General features: G+C 44.2%; 2 protein-coding genes across 3 annotated transcripts in view; one reads left to right on the top strand and one right to left on the bottom strand.

The window, feature by feature from the left end:
* LOC135913454 (uncharacterized) overlaps positions 1-7406 on the bottom strand; it is a 31459-nt gene extending 24053 nt beyond the window's left edge. The window contains exons 1-4 of the mRNA XM_070528792.1: positions 7372-7406; positions 6245-7043; positions 4575-4677; positions 560-635 (exon numbers count right to left, since the gene is read on the bottom strand). Coding sequence (XP_070384893.1) covers positions 560-635; positions 4575-4677; positions 6245-7043; positions 7372-7406 — 1013 coding nt within the window. The remainder of the gene's footprint in view (positions 1-559; positions 636-4574; positions 4678-6244; positions 7044-7371) is intronic.
* LOC135913494 (motile sperm domain-containing protein 1-like) overlaps positions 7036-23988 on the top strand; it is a 50862-nt gene continuing 33909 nt past the window's right edge. For both annotated transcript variants that reach the window (XM_065446061.1, XM_065446062.1), the window contains exons 1-2: positions 7036-7646; positions 11342-11526. In XM_065446061.1, coding sequence (XP_065302133.1) covers positions 7405-7646; positions 11342-11526 — 427 coding nt within the window. In that variant the 5' untranslated portion in view covers positions 7036-7404. The remainder of the gene's footprint in view (positions 7647-11341; positions 11527-23988) is intronic.

The raw sequence follows: 23988 nt of genomic DNA, 5'->3' as shown, positions 1-23988 counted from the left end.
CCGCATGCTGGGTTATCTTTGCCAAAATTTTTCTTCTGCTGCTTCATCATTAAAATTAATCCTACGCAAAACGCTTATTAGGAGTAAAATGGAGTATGCCTTATCTATCTGGGACCCCCACCTCAAAACCCTTATTCAATCACTTGAACTAATCCAAAACAATGTCGCACGTTTCATTCATAGCAATTACAACCGCACATAAAGCGTAACTGCCATGAAAAACTCTTTGCTACTTGCTCCTTTCTCAGCCTGGCATAAGTGCTTTCGCCTTGCTTTATTTCAGAAACTAGCATACTTGCACAATTCCTACCTACACCATTGTCTTATATCATCACCTACCTACATTTCCTCTCGCATTGATCATAGTCATAAGGTTGGAATCATTCAATACTGCACCAGAAGCTGTAACAAATCATTTATTACAAGGACCTCTCAGGAATGGAACCACCTTTCCGGCGCAGTTGTTGCAGTCAAGGACAACTCAATGTTTCTTTCGACCTTATCAGACATCATCACTCCTGGACACAATTAACTAATTAGTTTTCCTGTTATAACTAACCATTTCTTGCTGCTTTGATATTTACTTGTGTATGTTTTTTTAACCACTCCCCTCTGTAATACTTCGGTCTTCGGTCCTGAGGGTACAATAAAAAAAAGAATACCCATTATTGAATATGCAAAAATAGTGTGGGACCTACACACGGCAATAAATTGTCACAAATTAGATCGAGTACAGTATTTAGCTGCTAGATTCATATTTAACAAATACTGCTACTCTCACTCCCCTAGCGAATTGTGCCGAAATGCAAATCTTCCTGCAGATGTAATGTACTACATCTGCAGGCTTGGAGTGGCGCCTGACACCGGCAATAGATGCCGAGAGTGAATGGGGCTATACTAATCCAGGTACAACCAAATTAAGAAGGCTCACTAAGCTTCTACAAAGACACTCCCTCACCAGAACAGGAATTGGCCTCCCTGGTGCAGTATTCGGCCACCACCTCCCAAATGATCCCTACAATTCACCGAAATCCCTCAATCCCCAGCAGCTGCGGAGCACCTGACCAAGACGGCAGTCAGACCTGTAATGCAGCAGAGGGCACAAAGAATCTCTGGGTCCGGACAGGCCGCCAATGGAAACTGACCCTGTCAACCTTTAAGTGCCGAACTCTGTCGAGTGAAGCTGGCTTAGCAGGTCTCTTCAAGGAACAATCACACATTGTTTGGGATATAATCGCCCTTAGTGAGAATAGAAGAACTCGTTATACTTATACATTGCTCAATAACGAACATGCCCTCTGCTATAGAGGTCTCCCAGATAAGAAGCAATACGGGGTAGGATTCCTAATCCCTAAGGACATCGCGGGCAACATTGACGAATTCTACAGCGTTAATGAGAGGGTAGCTGAAGTCATAATAAAACTTAAGAGGTATAAATTAAAAGTAGTACAAGACTACGCTCCAACATCCAGTCACGACAATGAGGGTGTAGATCAGTTTTATGAAGATGTTGAATTAGCGATGAGAAAAGTGCAAACTCGGTATACAGTAGTAATGGGTGACTTCAATGGAAAAGTGGGAAAAAAGCAGGCTGGTGAAGAAGCAATTGGCAACTACGGCGTGGATTCTAGGAACACTCAAAAAGAGATGCTGGTAGAATTCGCAGAAAAGAATAAGCTACGAATAATGAACACCTCTTTCAGGAAACGTAGCAACAGAAAGTGGACCTGAAAAAGCCGTAATGGTGAAAAAGAAATGAAATTGATTTCATACTTTCTGCCGATCCCAGCATAGCGCAGGATGTAGAAGTGATAGGTAAAGTAAAGTGCAGTGATACAGGTTAATGAGGGCTAGCATTCACCTGAATATGAACAGAGAAAGAGTAAAATTGGTCAAGAAGAAACAGGTCAACTTAGAGGCAGTAAGGGTAAAGCAGAAAAAATTAGGCTGGTACTTTCAAACAAATTTGCAGCCTTAGAACAGAGAGATGATGATGACATAGAGGTAATGAATGAAACCATAACAAGGTTGGCTTCAGTGGCAGCACTTGAAGCGGGAGGCAAGGCACCAAGGCAACAAGTAGGCAAGCTCTCCCAAGTAACAAAGCACCTAATAAAGAAACGAAAAAAAAATGAAAGTGTCCAGCTCAAGAGATAAGATAGAATTTGCGGAACTGTTAAAACTGATCAAGGCGAAAATAAGTGATATTCAAAATTATAACGTGAGAAAGACTTAAGAAGCCGTAAGAAATGCACGCAGCCTGAAATCAGTGAGAAGGAAACTTGGCATAGGACAAACCAAGATGTATGCACTGAAAGATAAGCGGGGTAATATCATCAGGAATCTCGAAGATATAGCAAAAGCAGTGGAAGAATTTTATACTGACCTGTACAGTACCCAGAGGAGTCAGGATACCTCAATTAGAAACAGTAATGAACAGGATACAGAAACTCCTCATATATTTGGCGATGAGGTCAAAAGGGCCTTGCAATACATGAAACGAGGAAGAGCGGCAGGAGAAGATGGAATAACAGTCGATTTATTCAAAGATGGAGGAGGCATAATGCTTGGAAAACTGGCAGCTCATTATACAAACTGTCTATCGACCACAAGGCTCTCAGAAAACTGGAAGAATGCAAACATTATACTAATCTACAGAAAGGGAGACGTTAAAGAAGTGAAATACTATTGACCCATTAGCTTACTTTTAGTATTATATAAAATATTTACCAAAATCATCTCCAAGAGAATAAGGTCAACACTGGAATTTAGTCAACCAAGGGAACAAGCTGCCTTCAGGAAGGGCTACTCTACAATGGACCACATTCATGTCATTAATCAGGTTATCGAGAAATCCACAGACTACAATAGGCCTCTCTATATGGCTTTCATAGATTACGAAAAAGCATTTGATTCAGTAGAGATGCCAGCAGTCATAGAAGCATTACTTAATCAAGGAGTACCAGACCACTTACGTAAATACCTTGGTAAATATCTACAGAGATTCTACAGCCACCTTAATTCTACACAAATAGGAAGATACCTATAAAGAAAGGAGTCAGACAAGGAGACACAATATCTCCAATGCTATTCACTGCATGCTTGGAAGAAATATTCAAGCTATTAAACTGGGAAGGTTTAGGAGCAAGGATCGATGGCGAATACCTCAGCAGCCTTTGGTTTGCCGATGACATTGTTCTATTCAGCAACACTGCAGACAAGTTACAACAAATGATTGAGGACTTAAACAGAGTGTAAGAGTGGGGTTGAAGATCAATATGCAGAAGACAAAGATAATGATGAATAGCCGGGCAAGGGAACAAGAATTCAGGATCGCCATTCAGCCTCTTGAGTCTGTGAAGGAGTATGTTTACCTAGGTCAACTAATCCCAGGGAACACTGACCATGAGAAGGAAATTCACAGAATAAAAATGGGATGAATCGCATACAGCAGACATCATGAGCTCCTGAATGGAAGCTTAGCGTTATCATTGAAAAGGAAGGTATACCAGTGCATTCAGTGCAATTTACCGATGCTGACATAAGGGGCAGAGACTTGGAGACTGACAAAAAAGCTTGAGAACAAGATAAGGACTGCACAAAGAGCGATGGAACGAAGAATGCTAGGCATAACTTTAAGAGACATAAAGAGAGCGGTTTGGATCAGAGAGCAAACGGGTATAGACGACATTCTAGTTGACATGAAGAGAAAAAAATGGCGCTGGGCAGGTCATGTAATGCGCAGATTAGATAACCGTTGGACCATTAGGGCGACAGAATGGGTACCAAGAGAAGGGAAGTGCAGTAGAGGACGACAGAAGACTAGGTGGTACGACGAAATTGGGAAATTTGCGAGTGCTGGAATCAGTTGGCACAAGACAGGGGTAATTGGAGATCGCAGGAAGAGGTCTCCGTCCTGCAGTGGACATAAAATAGGCTGATGATGATGATGATGCCAATCTTCCTGCTTTAGAAGTTAGACAGCAGTGGACAGATTAGAATTTCTTTTCCTCATCATTCATAATAAACTTAAAATAAATGGGTCCGACTTCTTCAAATTATCGCCGAACGCACGCTTCCGACATAGACATAGCATGTATACTGAGCCCCCATTAACACAACAAGACACTTTTAAATATGGCTATATTTTCCTAGAGTAATTAAAGAATGGAACATGTGGCCCAATTCGCTGGTTTCGTCTTCTTTTTTAAGTACATTTCTAGACGAGCTGCTGACTCCCGTTTGTTCAGGTTCAAGAATTGTTCCGATCCGCTAGAACAATAGCACTGTGCTGCGATTGCAACGAGTGGAATTGTGCTCGGATTATTACTTCTGTGATTATACGTGAAAAAGCAGTGCCTGTATTTGTATTATTATCATTATCTTTATTGTTGCGCATGTGATTCTTGATTGTATTGTAAATGTTGACTGCATCTCCATTCCTGTAATGACCCTTTGGGGGTTAACTGTATCAACAAACAAGCAAACAACACTTGTGCTCCCACACACTGACCCTTCTCTCTGTACTACACCCTACTCAAAATGAGTGGGAAGCCATGCTGTTAAGCTCTTACCTGTATAGCCAGCCACAGCTGGTGCAGCAGGCATGAGAGCCAGCCCGGGCTGCAGGGATTCTGGACTGGGGATCCCACCAGTTGCGAGCCAGCTGAACAACATCTGGACAACAATGCATGAATAAATCCTAAATAGTTTTTTTTGCTATCTCTCCACCCTACACATGAATATGACCAAAGGAACTTAGGGCACAGCTATTACTGTCCAGCACAGAAGTTCTCATATGGCAAGTTAGGAAAATGGGGGTGATGGTATGCCAAGGACAAGCAGACTGCATCTTGTCACAGAGTTCTCCCGTTCTCCGTATTGTGCTGCGCTCACACAGCCAAGCTAGTGCTGCCACCACGAAGATCAAGCTGTACACCTGACGATGATATATGCAGATGAGGAGGATGTGCAATGGATGATATTTAGAGATGATGATGATGAAAGTGAGGCATGTGCTGTGCTCGCAATATATATTTGCTTTTGACCTCTTGGTCTCCTTATCTCCGCACGCTTTTTATTATGCAGCTATGTAGTTTCCTGTTTAACCTTTCCCTCTCCTTCATATATTTGCAATGCTTGTCCATGTGGTCTTGATACACTTCCAAGTCTCATGAAGCTTTGCATTCCATACAGGGGGGGGGGGGGGAGGGCATAGGCCCCTCTTTCCGCCTTTAACGGTTAAACACCACTGGCTATCACTGTGGGGTAATGGTCAACACAATTTCAACTTTTCGTTGCACAATGCATGCAGCACCATTCTCAAGTCGTCCATGACAAATGCAGCAGACAAAACAATGAGGCATGAACATGACATACTGTTAACTTACATTGGGCCACTATTTAAAATCAGCTTGACATCTCACAGTTCACACATCGGTCAATACTTGAAAAACAAAAAAAAGGGAGGCTCCATGAATGCAAGAGCCTCCTTAAAAAGAAAATCATGGTAAGCACTAAAGCTTTAATATAAGGACATAGCCCCCCCTCCACCCCAGGGTTCTACTTTCTTGTTTCTTGCTCCTGTATTCTAACACACCTGTTCCCACTAAGGTGTCCTGCTCATTGATCACTGAATTGGTTGTATAGTACATATTTTTTTTTTTTAGGTTGATCCATGGTATGGCCACTGCTTTGATTTTGTTCTAAAGTTTCTCAGAGATCAACTATTAAAATAGTTGCATGCAATGCTCATAATACTTGAATGACATATCTACACATGTCCAACATCAGCGCTCAATTAAGACACACTCGGAATCCTATGCTTTGAAGACTTCTACAACTGAAAGCATTGAATTTTATTAATGGTGGACCATGCTGCAATTAATGTGCTACATACGAAGGAGGTTAGGAGCTAAAGTATTCACCAAAAGAAACTGATTAGGAACTAGCCACTACACCAAGCAACTTGCTTTACTCAAGTTTTAGCACGAATTTAGCACAAATTAAACACGGCCACCGGTTTTGAAGCCAACACACCATCCGATTTCATTTATACATACATGTTGCATAACTTTTGAGGCAAATGGTCCACTGCACTTTCAGCCAACTTCGCTGTAGGCATTTGGATCTCCTGAAAACTGGAACACTGTAAGTGCTACCCTCTCTCGTAGCTCGCAAATGTTTTCTCTGGGAGAGGAAGCTTGGTAGGTGCCTACGCGGCAAACGGTACTGGGATATATACCAACACGCCCGTGTGGTGGCGGAGGCGGCGACCAAGCCGCTTCGAGGTGGACGGCTTCTTGGGCAACGCGCCGAATGCCGGGATCACGGTAGGTTTGGTTGAGAGCGCAGCTGGCGCCGCGAAGCCGGGGTTGCCAATGCCCAGCACGGGCTGCACACCGCCGATGTCCCACATGCCCTTACGTGAGTCGGGTTTCTTGGCAGTTCCCGTGAGGAAATCTGCCTTGGCCTTCTTGCCGCGCTTGCACACCTCCCCCGCCTGTCGCCGTGACAGCTTGTCGTAGTAGGATTCCGGTCCCCACTTCTGCGGGTCGTACGCCTCCGGCGGGTAGTTATTGCCCAGCTCATCGATGCCGCGGTATGCAATCAGCTTTTCGTAAATGCTTGGGTTTCGGAAGTCCTTGCGCATTTGGACTGACGCGATGATGTCACAGTGGCCGCGAAGCTTTCGTTGGTAGAGGCGTGTGCTCTTCTCTTGAAGTGCCGGGGCACAGCGACCTCGCGGCTCAGGCGGCAGGGGCACGACGTCATCTGGCCCTAAGTTCAGCAGAGTACGATGAAAGGAAACTGGGGACGCTGGCCGCACTGAGCCTGACTTGCTGCCGGATGGACCTGCTACAGACGCCTCATCGTCTCCAACTTCCGTGTCTTCATCATCCTCGTCGGCGCGGTACGAGACGAGCGGTCCGGCACTCAGCGACTTCGGAATGCCCTTAATTGCTGATCGGCTCCTTGCGTTCGGCAGACGCAGGGAACCCTGTGGTTCCTGGGTCTTGCTCGTCCTCTGAATCGGTGTATGCCTCAGTCAGCGATGCAAATGCCGTGGCCTTCTGCGATTCGCTGGTCATGGTGAACCAGATGGAGCGCTACCGTCCACAAAAACTTTCTTAAATTTAAAAATATTCAAATGAATAGTAGAAAATCACCACCATAGGTTAACAACTGAGCTTTAGCAACCGACTGCAGAAGACGTCGCTACGTTACGGTACAGTCAAACGGTGGTCCGGTGGTTCCACAATGCACCAAATAGCTTTGGCTTGGTTAGGCACTGGCTTGGTAACGTGGCGATCGTAATGTCACAATGAAAAAAATTCTCTAAGTTAAAGTGTGTGTTGGCCACCCTAGCACCGTAGTACCGGTAGTACCGTAGCCAGCCTAGACATGCCTAGAGCCTTAGTTGGAAAGCGGTTCGAACGAGGCGTCGTTCGAACTTATTCAAACCGCGCACCCCAGACTTACGGCTGGCCCAGCGAGGTGTGCCAGGTGTGCTCGCAGACTGAGGTCCGTGAAGACGCATGGTCTTCCATAAAACCAACTCAGATGCACGCTGTCCCTTTGACAATGTTACACGGACGTGAATCATCCAGCGAACAGAACCCGCGAACGGGCTACCACGAATCACGGTGAGACTGCTATTTCAAAAGTGATGTCGATCGATTGCGCAGACATCTGTTAACAACGCACGAGCGGATGCGTGGCCTGAAAGATCACCAGCGAAGAAGTCCTAAAAGTTTGCATTAGTTCATTTCTATAGGTAATGACCAGTTCTCGCCACAGAAAAGCGAGATCAGACGCGGCTGTGTGCGTTCCATCGGTACCTTGCATTCAAGAACCGATGTTGCGATCGCTGCTGCCGTAGAGAGGCATTTCTTATCAGTGCAGATGAGATCGAACGCGTGTTCCGTGTTCTGTCGCGGCTACTATTTGGTATGTTGTTGACATTGATTGATCGCCTGTAGAGCAAGAATGGGTCACTGCGCGTGCGCGGATTTTGTAAATGCGCCGACTATCCACAGCCACGTGCCCGTAACCCTAGTCGATTTGTCCGCACTTGCGAATTTAGATGGTGCAGCATGCGTTAGCAGCATTTCTCGATTTGACGTCGTGATTGTGCACGCATTCTAAGCATTCTTGCTGCCAGAATGCAGGTCTTTTTCAAGGCACTTGACTCAGAAATTCACTTTCACTTATGACTGCGTACAGTATTGATCATTCTTTCGAAGCACGTTTGAGGGTGCTAATGACACCAAGCGCAATAGTCGCATGGCGCTTTTCAGATCTTGTGCGAATGTCATGAAGCCTTGAAAAGACAGCCGCTACCAAGACTACAACTGTCTACTTTGAAAGAAGACGGTTTGCTATTTTCAGTACACTCTGCAACTTCTCCCTCAGAAGCTATGCTGTTAAGTCAGTATTGTTACGGGAAGAAGTGCAAGTATATGCAAATAACATTTAAGGCTTTTAAAATATTTAATAGCCACATATTTTAAAAGTTGGTTAATTTATTCATTAAATGACAAGCTATTAGTAAAAAAAAATCCGACAAGCTCATCTTGCGATGAATGTCGCTGTTAATTTAATTTGCAATAAAGCAATGTAGTGACACATCGTATTGCCACTGCAGATGCACAAAGTGGCAATCTCGCTGCCAAACACAATGCCAAATGATGCCAGGACACGATATATCTTGTAATCACTGCACCCCGGTTGAAACTCCCTAGTATTGTGACTACAACTTCATTGAAATGGCTCACCATCAAGCAGCCATGCCCTGTGAGGAGGTGCATGTTTAGGATGGGGCGCTATCACTGTAATGTATTTAAGGCTAAATACCACTAGTGTCGCCTTGGCACATTCATTCTGGGGAATTGGCCAGGAATGGGTACATACCAATATAACATATGCGGTACGGAAGCTGTCTTTCCAGGCACATACCCAGTGGCCCAAGCCATAGTAGGCAACTTTGGTCACTGAATGAAGTAGTTTGATACATATTGCTAGAGGGGTAAAGTTTCCGGAGTGCCAATCGCATTAAACATTCTTTGCATTGCAGCACACAGATAGTTTTTCTAAGCTGACGAGGAAACTTAGTACAAACAAAAAGAAAACTCACACAGGGAGAAAAGAAAAAGACAAGCGCTACACTCAACTGTTTATTAGCCTAAAGGGTTTTACTTATACGAGGTGTCCCAGCTAACTTTAGCCAAAGTTTAGAAATATGCAAATGCCAGCTGGACAGAACAAAAGTAACGTTTGCTGTTGCTTGGAGACACTCAAAGTTTTTTTATCCCACCTAATTAGAAAATTAGTCTTCATTACTTAATCAACTTCTCAAATATTATAATTACATTAAATGTGTCGATGAGAAAGTTGTAGAGCAGCATGAAAAACTCCCGATACAGCTTTCCGTTGCCCAGTACGTGCTACATGAAAGTGTTTTTTCGAGCGTGAAATAAGCTCGCAAATGCACGCAAAATTGCCACGTGGCTGGCTGCTCGAGGCACTTTGCGTGTATTCATGGGCTTCTTTCCCCTTCGGCAAAACACTTTTATGTAGCACGTATTGAGCAACAGAAAGGTGTATCAGGAGCTTTCCGTGTTGCTCTATTGGGAGTTTTTCGTGTTGCTCTACAACTTTCTCATTGACACTTTTCATCTAATTATAATATTTGAGAAGGTGATTAATTAGGACTAGTTATCTAATTAGGCGGAATGAAAAATAGTTTATCTCCAAGCAACGGCAAACAACATCACCTTTGTTCTGTCCAGTTATGTGGCATTTGCATATTTTTAAACTCTGGCTAAATTTAGCTGGGACACCCTATATATTAACGTGTAAAGCGTGCACACAGTAAAAACACAGAAACACGGAGCACGAAGGGTAAGGGCATAGACTCGAAGTCCTAAGTTTTGGTCAGAGGCTATACTGTGTGTGCACAAAGTGTCACACAACTTTAAAAAGGTTGGCATCCATTGCAGTGAGCTTCTGCTCTATTTTTTCCCTCAACAAGCTTTCTAAGCTGTGCCCTTGAAATTCAGTGAAATCATATGAGGTTGCTGTGCAAGGCATAAGAAGCCCTTCGTCAAGTGCTCAAAAGGTGTGGTTTATGTCATCTTGATTTCTTGCGGTAAAGTCTACATCTGCCAAGCTGAATGTTGCATGAAGGAAGCATGCACGAAATGTAAGCAAGAAAAAGGACAAGGGTGCATTTATGGTGGCCCGCATTACTGCGTGTGGTTGTGAGGCTCTACCGTTCAAGGCAAGAGTGGTAATGCTTCTTCTAGACTTGCATTGGAAGCCTTTTTTTGTCAAAAAGAATAGAGATTGCAGTACACGTGAACCGTCAGTCACACTTAGAGTTCGACTTCTTGTGCAACCGCTGTTGACCGACACTTGTTCTGCCTGCATTGTTTCTGCATTTTGATTCTGTGCATGCATGGCAAATTCATATATATATGAAACCCTTCCCACTAATAAACATTTGTAAGTGTAGTAAAGTGTAGTGCTTTTCTCTCTTCCTTTGTGAGTTGTCTTTTTGTTTGCACTAATTTTCCTTAACAGCAATCCAAGATCAACTAAACCAGCTCCGTGACAAGATGCGATGAATGCTTCTTCTTCGAAGCTGGGAGGTGGCGGGTTCAAACACCTTGTGGTGTATATTGTGAACAGACCACTGGTGAAGCCGTGATTACGTGCAGCTGTACTTTGCATCTCATTGTGGAGCATGTAATTAGTCGCACAGCAAACTGGGCCTTGAAGTTATCGATGATAGTCCAGCAATTAATTCTTCTAGAGTTTTTCTAAGGTCTGGTTCAAGTGAGCTGAAACATGCTGTAAAAAATGAGAAGTGAAAAACCTTGTGTCCTCCTTGAATGCAAGCAATAATTTAGCTTAAGATCTAGCTTTATTTCGTAATGTCAAACTATTAAAGAAAGCTTTTTGGAGTAGCTTGTCAGGATAACCAGTCCAATTATATTATACAAATAGGGCATAGTTGGGCAAATTTGTATCATTACAGAACATCCACTAAGAAGAATAACTAGGTTCTCTTGTCGAGACAAAACAGTGTTATAAAATTATTTGAACATCACATGAAAGCTATCTCTGATGTCAGGAAGCCATTGCAGGAAGGAGTACCAGCATTCCATTTCTGCTTTTTTATTTGTAAATTTGTTTATTCGTCATACGCATCAGGGTACATTGGCCGAAAGTAGTGGAAATAAAAAGCTTATTTTGCAGTTAGTGTTTCTCCAGTTATCAATTTGTGTTTAATTAGCGATTCCAATCGTTTGAAAGAAGTGCTGGTGTCTTGCCGTAGGCATCGAAGTGGAGCTCTTCATGAAGGCCTTCCCGAGGCCAAGAAGGACATTCTGCAGGCCGCAGTTTCTTGTTTGCCCGTGGTTGTGTCCCCGCCACAGCTAGACTTCTATCTAGATAAGAAAGAGGGTCACACGCAGGTGCTCACTTTGTACAACATCAACGACCACCCGGTACACTTTCTGTGTGAGTATTTCTTGCCTCTCACTTTCTGCAATTTCTTTTACTTGGAGAATGATCCCAGCGTTTTTCATGTATTATTAAGCTCGTAATTCTTCTCGTTTTTTCTTTGTATGATGTGTTGTATTGTTCACGTGTTAGTTGTGGACATTTCATCTACAGCCTGATGGTTGACAGGCACTTTGTGCTTAGACCAGTAAAATGGTTGGATGTAGCAACTATTTTGACAAGAAAGTTTGATTTGGTATATTCGTACTAATTTCGCTGCACAAACCTCAGGGGGCATGAGAAACCTTTCATGCAAATGGGATGGCTGTCTGTCTTTACTGATTTCGTTGTGTTGCAGGTGTTAACGGTGCATTTATTTCTGCCCCAGTTTGTCTTAGTGCAAACTAGTCTAGCGCATTTATCCACTGGTAGGCATCATGTTCTGGTACATTTTTTCTTCAGCATAGTATTTATAACAGCAGCAGTCTCCTTTTAAGACCATAGCAGATGGGGCATGTAATGAGTGAAAGGAAGGGTGACACACACTAAATGGCCATAAGACTACAATAGACAATAAAACCAGGGAAAGCATTGGGAAAGTTAAGCTTTTATATCTATATCTGTAATTAAACAGAGTTAATGTAGAGCTAAACCCACAACCTCTGCATGACGTATGCAAACCTCAATCGATTGAGCTGCAACAATGGCTGTCCCTCAATTTTCACTTTTGGACATTGCATACATGTATTTACTGCACACATATATTTGTGGGCACCAGTTGCAGACATAGCGGTGGATCTGAAACACCATTACCACAGGCATAACATAGTATGTGATCTTAGGAGCAAGCAGCTAACTAATAACCCCTCATGCAATGGAAGGCATCAAGGCTGCCAGAATCTGCTATGAAAAGATTGTAGATTTTTTGTGTGTGTTCTTTGTGCCATTGTTCACTGTGTACAACATAATTATCACCCAGCATCTGGAGTAGCATGCCAGGTGACCAGCCAGACTAATATTTTCAGCCTTTCATTAATGTCTGCATCTAGAAGAGTAAAGGAAACTGAAAGGCTGGACCTTTAATTACGACCATGAGAAGCAAAAAGATAGTAAAGCCAAGGAAAGCATGGGTGAAATGAACAGCTCTTATTGAAATATATAGTTAGCTAAATAATGGCCAGTCAGGACGCGCACATTTTCTTTGGGCCTGTGCAAGAGGGGCCACGGCTGCCTACCACCGCAACTATTCGGAGGCACCGTGAGCTAACACTCTCCACTCTAGCAGAACTGCAGAAATGTTCGCTCGAGCATGGTCAGTCACAGTGCGTGCTGGTTCGGGTACCTTGCACAGGTTTCTGAACAGCTGCTCCCAGCGTTGAACAAGAGCTAGAGGAGGCTGCAAAAGAACCATGTCTTGTTCAGCCCCCACTATAAACATGCATAGCCGGAAACTAGTAGATGGAGCTCAATACATTGAGGTTGACATGCAAAAGTGATTGCACATATTATTAGCATGCATGGATGGTCATTTGTGACTGCCACATATAACAGTAAAGCAAGATACTTCGGTAAGAAACCAAAGTTAGAAAACACTTATTTTCATCTTAAAGGCCAGTGCAGTCTCTGGCAATACTACCTACTTGAAAATGTATTGTAACAATAAAAGCATTTGCCACTTGAAAATATTCAAATATATCTGTTGAATCTGTTCTAATTGCATGGAACACACTAATTAGACAGATGCTTTTCCCTTTGAAACTCCGACAATGTTGCACATACTTAAAAGAACTGAAAGCAGTAATAGGCACTGCTTGTAATAAACTATACAACATTCTCGTGTGACTTACACTTCCGAGGCATGTCGTTTACAACTTGAAATGCTTTCGTGTTCATTTGTAGATGAAACCAGAGGGCTTGTCATTTCAGTCTGTTAATTTCTTTGTATAGTTGACAAGAAGAATTCTAAGAAACTTTTCAGAAATCAGATGTTGTAAGCATCTGGCGTTACTCCTGTCAACACCTTCCGGGCAGCACAGGAGGGGTGAATCTTCCAGGCGCGTCTCAACAATTAGCATTAAGGCTTTGAGAATCTTTGATTGCAGGAGTTCTTTGACTGCCTTTTCAAGAAACGCCAGGAGAACAAGAAACTCCAGCCTTGGATAGTAAAGTTCGCCTTGCTTTTGTGCATGCAGGAGTTTATACAGAGGACTGCTAGTCTTGCTCATTATCACAAGCATGACTGAAGCATCACACCCAAGATCACTGATAAGCTTGGCAATATAGCCACCTACATACACCAAGCCTAAGTAAGCAGGAGACAGAGGCAGAGCTGGAGGATGTGCTCGCAGAGCTTTCAGTTCTTGAACTAGATCTTGAGAAACGAAGGTTGCCGCTTCTTCTGCATCTTCACTTTGTATGAGGAATTCTTTTGATGGCAGTGCTTTTTTCTTTATTATGTGATCCAGAGCTGCTGCAACAGCTCTTTTGTCCAGCGTGTCGTTGCCTCCGCACATAAACCGACGTTTTCCGAATAATGCCTCTATAGGATAACTGTTGAGTTTCCTAGTTGGAAGGTAATTGACCCCTCTTATCAGCAGAAATTGGGCTACCTCCAATGTAGACTGTGCTAAAATGTAGGGCATTGTGTGTTTCCTCTGTGAAGCTCCTAACACCACTTGTGATGGAACAGTGTTTCATCTTCTTAAGGGGGGACATGGCGATTAAAAGTTATCATTATTTATTTATGAACCAAACTTGATAAAAATTGGCATGCTTATTTAGTTCCTTCTCCTGATTCTAAAAATGCAGTTATTTTTTTTGTAGGTTCATTATTTCATTACATAATTAAGAAAACAATGTATTTTACAATGCCTTTTTTCTTACTACAATAGACAAATAACCGCTGCACAAAAATAGACAAATGACATATGGTCCAATAGAAGAAAGCACAAGCTTCACAACATAGGAAGAACTTTTATGATTGGATCAGTATTTCCTACTTTATAGTGCACTGAACTCCATTGTTCTGAACATGGCCTTGCATTAGTCAGACAAAAGACAAATTTTAAAAACTTTAAACAAAGAAACTTGAAAAACTGCTTCCTATGTTTGGTGCTCCAAACATCTAGCTTCATGATGCAAAAAAAATTAATACTATAACTATGATAGCTACTGATATATCACAGTAAATGTCTTGCTGGGTGGGTAAAATTAGTATTTCGAGAAAATCAAGAAAACAAATAAATGTCACATTTAATTGTGAAGGGTCACAAATGTGTGCACATACACATTCCCAAAACATTAGTAGGCTCCTGGGGCATAGTCAGTTTGGGCATTTGTGTCTCTGTGGCGCTTTTTGAAGAAGCACTGCACATTTTCTGCCGATGCATGCTTGTGTTCAGATGCGGCTGATCGGCGCCGATCTTTTTCCGCCATGCGCTGCATACACTTTTCGCCAGGATTCATCGAGAGTTCTTGCAAAATGCTTGCCGAGGTTCTCCTGCAGCTCCTTCATTCTTCGTATGAAGGGTCACCAACTTTTGGTCCACGCTGACAACCGGCACAAAAGTTGCTCAGCACAACGTAGTCCAGGACAAGTCCCGTGAAAAGTTCAATGACGGCGCCGACACCGATGTGCGAACTGAGCCCGCGAGTCATCCAAGACCCGTCGTACGATACAGCAACGTTGCCCGGGTTGCCGAAGTTTAATTGGCTGTAAAGCTGCCGGACCGACTTCGCGCATTCTGTTGTAAGCGTCTCAGCTGCCCGGGTCGCGGCGGGCGTCAACTTCGTTTTGACGTACCCCTGCCACGTTTTCGTATGCAGCCCGCGGTGCGATATATTCATTGTTGCGAAAATATCATTGAACGCAGTTTGCCGATTGCCGGTGCTTTGCATCGCGCGCGCAGCCAGAATGTTGACGGTAAACGGATTCACTTTCTGAGTCCCATTCACACGCGGCGAGCTCCACGCTGACGCTTTGTCGCCGCATTTCGAGCATATGAGCACCAGACTTACTGCAAGGCCATATTCGCGCTCCTTCCGGCTGATTTTCGCGCTACCGCCGCATGTATTACAGTTCATATGCTCCAGAAGTGCGTTCACCGATTCCAGGCACACCACGGTGAAAACTGTGTCGTCAATCGGGCCGGCCGCGACATCGCCAGCGGACAAGATCTCCGACTTACGGCTCACTGCTGCGGTTGATGCGAGCTCTTGTAGTTTCTCGTCGGATCTCATGTCGATTACCTCCAAATCTGAAGGCGTCAGCATAACGGTGTCACGACGGACGCGGCTGGCGTTTTCGTCGCAGCTACTCGTTGTCGCACCACCTAGGCCTAGCACTCGGTCGGCTCCATCAGTTCCGTCGCTTGACGCCGTTGGTGGCTCGTCCTCAACCACTTGCGACGCGGTGGGGCGTTTTTTGAAGTTGTTGAGCATGGACTTCTTCCTTTTCTTTCCATACTTGTGCTTGGAGTCAAACTTTCGGAGCGGAGGAGGCATCGTCGCGCGTACTCACACAACGATCGTATCGAACATGGCGTCTCGCCTGCGCCTCTGCTGCGGCTAGCAGACAGCTCGGGAGTGCGCCCAGCCAATCACGTGGCGTTATCTCGTCACGTGCATGCGACAGCGAATGAGAACGCGCGTTTCACCTATTTTTGCCGCCGGTTTTTGTATTGAACCAGCAAGCCTAACGAAGCGGCAGCGCGCGATATTTGAAGCCGAAACCGCGTTCTTTCAAACGAGACCAAGATGGCCGCCCTCAAGGCACTAGTACGCGAGCGCGGCGTCATTGAATGTGTGTCGTTTTCGCGTCGACACACGCGAAAAATCAGGTGCCCTATCTGTTTTTAAATTGTTCCTATGGCTGAAATATGACCTTACGAGATTGGAAACTTGGCAGATAGGGAGAATAATAGATGTAGATTAGAGAAATGCTATTTTCCAAAATTCGTTTTTTTATGATATTTTGGGTCTAAAGACCCGTGTCCCCCCTTAATCTAGTCACAAAATTCATTTTGCAGCCACAGTAGTCAGTCATAATTTTCCCTGAAGACGGGCATTTTGCAATCACTCCCCTTGTTTGTTGTGTTGTGAATAATTACTTCATGTGGCACATCATTTATTCATGCAATTCAACACAGTGAAAATAATCAGTCCATGGAAAAATGCACCCGTGTGCGCGCCGACTTGTTGAAAACAGACTCCGGTGCTGCTGCAGCAAGTGCTGGCTTGCAGCGTCTTCTTGTGGAAATCAGCGGTGTGGCAGCGGAGAAAAAAAACTGCGCTGCATCCTCGACGCCTGCTCAGGCCATAAGGAGAGAGCATGTGCGTGCACGTGTCCAGGCTGGCCATGACTCAGTATAAGGGTTGGATATCTGACCACTGCATATTTGTTATACAGAAAAGGGGGAAATGAAAGGGGAAGAAAAGACAACTTTGCTTTCAGTGGAAAACGAACATTTCCTCTGAATGATTCATCCAGTGCCCAAACAGAATTATACAATACAGCAGTGTTGCAGAGTTCAATAGTACAGTAGTAACAGTAGTAGCGAGTACAGAGTTGAATAAAAACAGATTTGAAGGCACCCTAAGCTTTTCCTAACTTCATTGTTTATTGGCCTCCTATGGTTGTTACTAAACATCGAGCCCCTCAGTTCCCCTTATTCTTCTCACCTAAACAGAAAATATAAAAGGTTCAACAACCAAAAGGCATGTGCAAATAATGCATTGCATTTACATAATGAGTATATTGTGTCATATGGTGATGGTACTGGTATGTATACTACTATAGCAAACACTCTTCTTTGAGTCGCTAGCATTACACTTGCATGTGGTCATTCCCCCCATTTTTTTTTTTTTTCATAGCTGTAGCAGACTTGCGGCTAATAGTGCACATTACAGGGAGGGCTATGAATGGGAAACAGGGTACAGGTCGTCGTACATGTTCATCCACCTGATTGCAACAGTGCAAATAAACACAGAGTAAAGGACGAGGGACAAAATAAGGATTTTCCAACTTGATGTTCATCCTTATGAATAGCCGCTCATTAGTATCCAAATGCTCATGGTGGGTTAAATATAGAATGGTGTACATGTTAGTCTTCTACCAATGATATTAGCACTCTTTGTCGTATCATCCACTTTATTCCCCAAAAGTTAAAGAACATTGACAGTAAATTTTATTTACCATAAATGAGGCAGTGTTTTTTTTTTTTTCTAGAAGTACCTGGTCCTATACATTGTGTACTATCATGAGCTGTAACATGACCTGCATACCAAAGAAAAGCAAAAATACAAAAGCAGGGGCAGTCAGCAAAAGTGTACTCTCATAGGCAAAAGTATATGAACCAGGGATTCCACGATAAAGCATATTTTCTTTTCCATCCGTGAATAATTTGAAATTGCAGACTGCAGTCCAAACTTGGCATTATGAACCTGCTAATGCACCGTTCAATTTCACTTAGTGTTGCATCCGAATTAGGAATAAATTCTGCTTCTTCAGTGAGCCTGTGGTTCATATACGTTTGTTCATGAGTGTATAGGCTTATGTCTTGAGCACTTCAATCTGACCACTGACTAGACTTGCGGTTGTAATGCATTTGGGCTAACACATGCTCCAGCTACAACTTTATGTATAAAATGCAGAATTATGCACACTGTGGCATTATAAACTGCTTCTGTTAGAGCATATCAAGTTGTCACATCTAATTTACAGGTTACATGAGACTGTTGCAATGCTTACGAAGGTTTCGCGAAAATCCTCCTCGCAGGTTGTATATTTGAGTGCAATGTATAATACATAAATTCTGTCTGCTTTAGATGTCTGAAAGGGCCTTTAAACGGTTCAGACAAATTTTGTAGACGTGCAGGGTACAGCTACTGCAAATCATTCGCATCACAGTTTGTATGAAGCATCTCATATTAAGAGAGCTAACAAGTTACCCTCCTCCATAGCCCATGCATTTTCTCATCAACTTGTTCGCCGAGTGATCGGTGCTAAGCTCTGCCTTCACTGGCTTTGCGTCATGATGGGACGTCGCAACATCTGCTTCCGGTTGTCTAGGAGCACGTGCACGAAGCCTTTCCAACCTCTCCGGCCGCCTGGCAGTCAATACCAAGCAAGGGCTATCGAAGCAGCGTGCGTTGCGAGCATTCTGTCATCGCACTAAGCGTGTCCGATATTTCGGTAACCTCAGGCGAATTGGGCATTTCGACGGACGAGTGGAGGTGTAAGCTTTAAAGCCCCTCCGTGCTATCGCTATGATGGAGCATTAGCATAGACGTACTACACTCGCCCACAAAATATTACGGGGCGCGCGAGCGCGTGGTGAAACGGCCCTCCTGCCCTTTTAGCGGCGCACCCCTGGTATTGAGACCGACGCCTGCGCGCACACGCGTCCCTCCGAGACTGCAAGCGTGCGTGTTTGTGCGCTTCCTCCTCGGGCAAAACTGCGTTTATGCAAAGGAAATCAAGAGTTCATTTCATCTTGCATGTCTCCTTCAACAGAGCGCGTTTTCTGCCACGCTCTTCTGCGGGAGAACACCCCGTTCGTAAAAAGAAACAAACTACGAAGATTGGCTACGAAAAGGCACAGCGCAGAAAAAGAAAAAAAAAATATTGCGTTTTCCACCGGGCCCGATGCGTCAGCGCTCGTGACTCGACAAAAAGCGGCCGCAGCCGCGCAACTGCTCACGCTTCACACAGTTTTGCCCGTCGAAGCCACCGCAGTGCATATCGCGAAAGGGGCACCTCGCGGCTACATTCGGATATCGCCGGCGCGCAAGGCGCAAGCGCGGAAACACGCACACTTGCAGTCTCGGAGGGACGGGCATGCGCGCAGGCGTCGGTCTGGACACCAGGGGTGCGCCGCTAGAAGGGGACGAGACATTACAGAGCCTATGACAACGTAGATAGCAACATTTTATGGGATATTCTGGAAGGGTTAGGCTATAGGTGATCATTGTCTACAGCTTTTGACATATTTACCTAGAAAATACCGTTTGCGTTGAATGGGAAGGGATGAGGAGCGAGGAGACAGTAAATATCAACAAGGGGCTGAGGCAGGGGTGCCCTTTATCCCCATTGCTGTTTATGATGTACATAATGAGGATGGAGAGGGCGCTAGGGAAGCAATATCGGGTTTAATCTCTCATACAAACAGGTGGCTGCAGTAATAGAGCAGCAACTCCCAGGTTTATTTTATGCGGACGACATTGTGTTGCTAACTAACAAGGAAATTGATTTTCAACGTCTGGCTAATATCTGTGGACAGGAAGGCAACAATCTAGGTTTGAAATTTAGTGTTAGAAAATCGGGTGTTATGGTATTCAATGAAAACAGTGAACAGAGAGTGCCAATGCAGGGCCAGGGAATACCTCGGGTAACAGAATATTAATACCTTGGTATATGGATAAACGAAGGCAATGGATATATGGAAACACAGGAAAAACCATAACAGTAAAGGGGAAGAGAAATGCAGCCATAATGAAGCACAGAGTGCTATGGAGATACAATAGGTACGAGGTGCTCCGAGGTATGTGGAAAGGTGTAATGGTTCCATGACTTACTTTTGGAAATGCGGTTGTTTGCTTTAAATCAGGGGTACAATCAGGACTCAATGGGAACCAAAGGTTAGTGGGTCGCCTCGCATTGGGCGCTCACCGGAAGACTACAGATGAAGCTGTGCAGGGTGATATGGGCTGGACTAGTTTTGAAGTGAGGGAAGCTCGCAGTAAAATTGAGTGTGAAGAACGGCTGAGGAATTTGGAAGAAAGTAAATGGGCTGGGAGAGTGTTGAGGTATCTGTAACGAAACACATTGATTCACAATGGAGGAAGAGAACTACAAAGCTTACCAGCAAGTATGCGGCCTGTAGGGTGGGCGACACAGCAACAAAGAACGTCAAGTGGAAAGTCCGAAAGGCTGAAATAATCTCATGGGTGGCGGCAGTGGAAAAGAAACCTGCCATGAGTACCTATAGGTACTCATGGCAGGTTTCCTCTTAAGTATACTTAAGAGGAAAAAACGAAATCAGGAAAGAAACAATTTATGGATAACTCAAAGGGAAGCTCATTATTTTTCGAAGTGAGATCGGGATGCCTTAGAACATGCACCTATAAAGCGAGATATAAGGAAGAAGAAGAAGCATGTGCTTGCTGCGGTAAAGCCAGGGAAACTATGGAGCATGTTTTATTAGAATGTGAAGACGTCCACCCAGCGGTCGATTTAGGCACCACTGGCCTCCTTGAAGTCCTTGGGTTCAGCGAAAGCAGTGGAAAAGTAGACATGTCCGCAGTAGGGTTCAGTAAAAGGCGATTGGACAATTGGTGGAAGAAAAGTAGAGAAACGACAAAAAATGGAGACATACAAAAGCACAGTTCACAATAGGTGATCAGAAAATTTGGTTGTGGGAGTTCATCCTGTTTTTTTTTTTCTTTTTTTATTGTTTAACCTAGGTAGGACATTAGGCAGTATAATAGCAAGAGTTTTGTGGTGCAACCTACTGCCTCGTTCCAAAGGGGACACTCATAACATCCATCCATCCAGGAGGGTCGTTTCGCCATGCGCCCGTGCACCCAAAATATTGTGGGTGAGAGTACATGATCGCCTTGATCCGTCTTCACAGTCCAGTTACCTGGTGGCGCAGAGCTTAACCAGACGAACAAAGAGCTAATATTGCTCTAACGAAGTTTAAAACACTTATAAACATTTAGAAAAACAGTGTGTTCATGATTACGCTCCTGCCAAAAATTTACACCAGCAGCCAAAGCAGAATACATTTCGTTACTGCTACTGTGTGTTTGGTGGAGCTCTGTGCCACCAGGTGGCTGAACCGTGCAGACCGTTCACACATGTTCACGTTTGCACCTCTGCTCATCCCATGATATGGCACGGTGAAACAGCCAGGCCCAGTTGCGCTCAAGCTTGCGTTTACTCGAATACTGGACATGCACAACACTATTGTGGCAGTAACCCTGCGGCGTGAAGTGATGGCCGCAAATGCACAAATCCTGGCACCGATCGGATGCCAACAGTGCAATATTGTGCTGCAGCCACTCCACTTGTTTGCTGCCTTGCAGAGGGACATGGTGTTGCATTTTGACATATTGCCAGTCGCTACGTTTGCAGCCCACAGCGTTTGTACAAAATCGTCAAAATCGTTTCAGGCTCCCTTTATTGGGTGGTGGAACAGCTACGTCAATTGCGTTAAACTGTGCCTGGAGCGGTCCTTTGTGTCACCATGCGCCAAAACGGCATTTGAGAAGAAAATTGCGTCGAGCATGCGCCAAAGCATGTATAAGAGTGAAACCCTCCTTCCGTCGACGCTTCACAGCTAGCAAAACTAAAATCAAAACCAACGGCACGCTATCATCATCATAGAATGAAGCAGAGGCCTGTGTTTATAGGGTTTCTCACTACATAGTGAGAAACTCTATGGGCTTGTCAGAGTCGTCTGGTTTGTCATTCGTGCATTTTTCTCTGATGGACTGTATAATGTAGTGCTGCTGTACCATCTTGCTGGCGCTTTATTTCGGTGTTCATCGAACCCGCCAGTGTGGTACCGCGCAGTTTGCCGAAGTAGGAGGTCATATTTATAGATTTAAAGAAAACTTTTTCTATGCTTATGGGTGATAGTGGGGCTTTGCAATAGAGTTTCTGTGATAAGAATTGCACGTGGTGCATAGTTAAGAATTGTATTAGCGAATGAGGTCGAATGTGGTACACCACAAGAGCCGGCACTTTGATGGGTGCCGCCATGTTCGGTGACACGAAGTCTTGCGTCGAGCTTGGGTTGCTGCACTATTTCGGTGAAATGGCGTCGCTGACGCAAATGAAAAACCATATTTGCTTCTTGTGCATGTGCAGTGGCACTGACGCTTTATTTTTTACGGCCCCTATTCGAAAACTTCCTAATGTGCATGGCATGACATTAGTATATTGCATGATGTCATGTTCAGTGCAGACGCACATACTCGATCGGTTTTGCGGTGAGCCTTTGGCCACAAGGCATGACTGTCTCACTGTGCTGCATCCTTGGTTAACAAACACGCGTTTTTTGATGATTTTCCTGTGGTACCTTCTCTACGCCATATTGACGTGCCCGGCCGCAGCGCCCTTTGTGCGTCACGGTGCGGAGCATCGCATCCTTTCCTGACTGCATTTGCAGGGTAAGCCTTGCACAAACCCTTCTCCCCAACATATTGACTATATTCAGTTGAAGCTTACATGGTATAAATTAAGCACACGTGCATTGGCCAAATCCTGCGCCAAAGGTGCTTGCTGCTGCACCAAATCAGGTTTTTGCTTGCGCCAGGACCTGCGCTGTAAGGTGAAATGCCTGTTCCACCACTGTAATTGTGATATTTTGATTTATTAATAAGGTAAAGTTTAAAACTTGGTACTTCATTTTTTTGCTATTCAAATTTGCAATTTTCATCAACTTTTGTTAAACATTCTACAGCTTAAAAAAGAACCTGCTTTCTACAGTTATTAGATTTTATTTTTTTTTTAATGTAGCAAATGAATGCTGAGAAAGATGACTCTATTTTTATGTATTTATATAGGAGCTGTCAAGCTAAAGCTTCCTCTTAGGCCCTGAACCACTTTTTATCGAAGTGCAAAATGCATTTGAAGTTAAAATAGGCTATTTCAGAAATACTTGCCACAAAACGTACTTCAATGTGTTCTGCAAAAGCGGAGTTATTGGCAATCAAACACCCCCTTGCGGTGCTTCCGCTCCTTGTTCAATGTCTTGCACTGTGGAGGCTAGGGTAGAGCGGGGTGTGCTTACAACGCTCCTCCTACTGAACGTCACTGTGGCACACAGTTCAAATTTGATTTTGGATGTTAACGAAGATGCCACTACTTCCGATTTTGCTGCCTACGATGTGCCAGACATGAAGCCAAACATGGTTGTCCTCAGCAAGTTGCAGTGCGCTCATCCAGCGAACTCGTTGCAGCGCCTGCAATATCTATGCTCCTAGCAGAATTCAGCTATATGCAACTGTAGTACTTTTGCACAGTGTTTGCTTTGTGCACGTGCTTGAGCTCATATGCTTCAGTCTGGCCATGCTATGTGGTACAGCCCAGCTCTGTCCTGTACCAGCTTGACAGTCAGATAGTAACCACATCCAACTTGCTCATTTTGAAGAGTTATTAATAGCTCAATACGAAGTGAAGTCTGCCAAGGTGTCTAACCGAGGAGTGAATGTGTGCTGGCAAGTGTGCGTGTGTGGTCTGACCTTAAATTTCGTGTGGTTTGGGGCTAGCTGAGTGTCTAAATCTAGTCGAAATTAGTGAGACCCAGCAGTTACGACGCTGATAAGCAGGGTGACCAAAGTTTAATTCTTACGAAGGCGGCCGTGGGTGAGTGTGAGCAGACAATAGTTGGCTTCTTCTGGAAGTATGTAATCATTGCTAAAATCTGAAAGCAGATTTTCGCTTACGTCAGCCTGTTTATTAAAATTCATCAG

The sequence above is a fragment of the Dermacentor albipictus genome, unplaced genomic scaffold (assembly GCF_038994185.2).
Source record: "Dermacentor albipictus isolate Rhodes 1998 colony unplaced genomic scaffold, USDA_Dalb.pri_finalv2 scaffold_14, whole genome shotgun sequence".
In the NCBI taxonomy this organism is placed as follows: Eukaryota; Metazoa; Arthropoda; class Arachnida; order Ixodida; family Ixodidae; genus Dermacentor; species Dermacentor albipictus.
This window is presented reverse-complemented; position numbering and strand designations above follow the sequence as displayed.